The sequence below is a fragment of the Sphaerulina musiva genome, assembly GCF_000320565.1.
Source record: "Sphaerulina musiva SO2202 unplaced genomic scaffold SEPMUscaffold_27, whole genome shotgun sequence".
Taxonomy (NCBI): Eukaryota; Fungi; Ascomycota; class Dothideomycetes; order Mycosphaerellales; family Mycosphaerellaceae; genus Sphaerulina; species Sphaerulina musiva.
In genome coordinates this window covers 1,440-4,068 of record NW_016017409.1, presented here as the reverse complement: position 1 = coordinate 4,068, position 2,629 = coordinate 1,440, and the positions used below count along the sequence as shown (strand labels likewise).

Sequence of the window (2,629 nt, the reverse complement as noted above, 5' to 3'; positions counted from 1 at the left end):
CTTCGGGAATCGAGAAGGTACTTACGAAGGACTCTATATTCGCAACTTTGTTAGAGGGTTCGAGATTTCAGACTCGGAGGACTAGGAGCCTCGCCTGTTTCAAGAAGACGAAGAGGGATAGAAGAAAGGGTAGGAGGGTTGGTAGTAAGAATCAGACTATCTGATAGGTTGGCTCGCAGCCGGAAGTAGGCCTGCGAATTCTATTCGCTCAACCCCTGTAGGGTAGCGTACTAGGATTCTGAAATTCCTACTTTCCCTCCTTTCAATTCCTACGTTCCCTCTCCTCTATCCTCTCGTAACGGATTCACGACGTCGGAGTCTGAAATACTATGTTTTCGTCTTCCTTTGCTTCCTCTCCAGGAGTCGGAAGCTCCCGATTCGAATCCTCCTCGCAGCTAGGAAGCTCTTCTGCTACCCCTACACGATCGAGCGCTCGCTTACGCCAACGATATGGTTCCGCGACGAACCTCCCACCGAGCCCAACACCAGGGGACCGCCGACGTAGAACAGAGGTTCGCAAGCGTCGTACAAGACGGCCGACTATAGTGGAAGAAGATCTAGATTCCTCTCTAGTACTCCCCGTTGAGCCGGACTATATCGGGGAGTGGGATATTAAGGCCAACTGCTGGCTATGGAGGTTCAAGTATAAGGAGAACTTTGAGAAGTGGTACGAGGTACGCTGGTGGAACTATACTGGGAAGCGGCTCAAAAAGCGGAACGGTCGTGCTATGTTTGATCGGTCCCCAGTCACCTGGGGGAGTGAGTCTCGGACATCTTGGGTATGGGATTTCCTAGAGGAGGGAATGCTTCAAGAAGATGCGACACCCAAAGTCGTATGTAGGTGCTGTGACGCTGTACTAAAACATCCTGCACTGAATACCGGTACAACGTCTGTCGAGAAGCATCTGGACTCCTCGAACTGCCAGGAGAAACAAGATGAGCGAGGGTTTACGAAGGAGATGTTTGCAACCGCAAAGCATCGACAAGTAAGTACTGACTACCGACGACCAGACCTGCCGACCATGCCTGCCGACCATGCCTGCCGACCATGTCTGCCGACCACGTCTGAGTGACTATACTGAAACTTCATCTCTAGACTGTGAGCAATCCGCGATGGACGAGGGACCTAGGCTATACACCGGACGATTTCCCGCGCTTATCCTTCGAGATGATTATCGACAATGGTCTGCCATTCCAGTTCTTTGAACGACCGTCAGTAAAACAGACTTATATGGCCCTACTCCCGGGACAGGTCGAGACAATTCAGTTCAAATCCGCCTCGACATACCGTAGGATGCTCGGTACCAAGGTTCAAGAGTCTGCTGAATCCCTTAAGACCCGTCTTACTGGTAGATTCAAGATGGCTATCGCGTGTGATGGCTGGCAATCCAGAGGTATGAAAACCTCATTCCTCACTATCCGGGTCTACTGGATTGACGACCACTGGGTCTGGCACGAAGGGATGCTTGGCTTTCCACATATTACTGGCCGTCATACTGGTGATCACCTTGCGGAGATACTATTCGAAATCTTACAAGAGTTCGAGATTGAGTGCCGATTGACTGCAATTACGTGCGACAATGCCTCGAACAATAAGACCCTACACAATGCGATGTAAGACCACTTGCTTTACTCTTCCTACTTCCTTCTAATATTCTATAGTGTTTCAGCGATTGATACTTGTCAAGAGAGGTACGGTATAACGGCTGGGAGGCCAGCAACGAGCTTAGAGGAAGGTACGGAGAGCAGTCCCGACTCGGAGATAGGAGAGGATGAGGAGGAGGCAATCGCGGAGCATGATCGAGCTAGCCGTCCCGAGCGATTTCCCTGCTTTGCACATACTGCCCAGCTTCCCTTAAAGGCCTTTTTCGACCGCCTAGGGCTCTGTCCGACTAACGACCTTTCCGAATACTGGGATCACGAGAAAGATCGGCAGATATTACAGAGGAGGAGAAAACAGAGTAAGCAGATCAGCCGCCCTCAAGCTGATAGTATGCCTTACCTCCTTCTGAAGGTAAGATCAGTCTCTGCGGCCTATCGCCTGTTAACCTTCCTATTTTCAAAGTGTGGTCGGCTCTCGTGGTCGGCAATTATGGTCGGCACTCGAGATTCCCTTCGCTGATTTCGATCCCTAGATCCGGAAACTTTGCGTCTTTATCAACTCGAGCTCTCAAAGGTTCGAGCAGTTTATCCACCTGCAGAAAGAGATGCTTCAAAAGAAGGAGCCATTTGCAAAGCACCGTCGGTGGAATGGCGTTCAAGATCGGATCCTAAGGGTCGTTCAAGACGTGAAGACAAGGTGGTCCTCAACAACGTTAATGCTCGATCGCTTCAGCAGACTGCAAAGAGTTATCGAATCTTATATCGATCGACTCGACCTGAGTGAAGATATGGGTATCGATTCCGAAGAGTGGCAAAGGGTTGAGTACCTTATCGACCTTACGAAACCATTCGCAGCGGCGACAGCAACGATCGGAACAACGAAAGGTCCGACTATCCACCTTGTCCTCGCATACTACAACCAGCTTTTCGACATTCTAGAGGAGGCGATGAAGCGACTCAAGAATAAGAGGATACCTTGGAAGAAGGATGTATATCAGGCATGCGAGGCTGCTTGGGCTAAGCTTGA

The 2,629-nt window shown here is 50.3% G+C and overlaps 1 protein-coding gene across 1 annotated transcript; it reads left to right on the top strand.

The window, feature by feature from the left end:
* Window positions 1–1,426: 1,426 nt before the first annotated feature.
* SEPMUDRAFT_18798 (uncharacterized protein) lies at window positions 1,427–2,363 on the top strand (the record flags this gene model as incomplete). Its single annotated transcript, XM_016908309.1, has 3 exons — window positions 1,427–1,614; window positions 1,750–2,014; window positions 2,136–2,363. Coding segments are annotated over 3 exons (681 nt in total), but the record flags the coding sequence as incomplete, so codon positions are not given.
* Window positions 2,364–2,629: the final 266 nt, after the last annotated feature.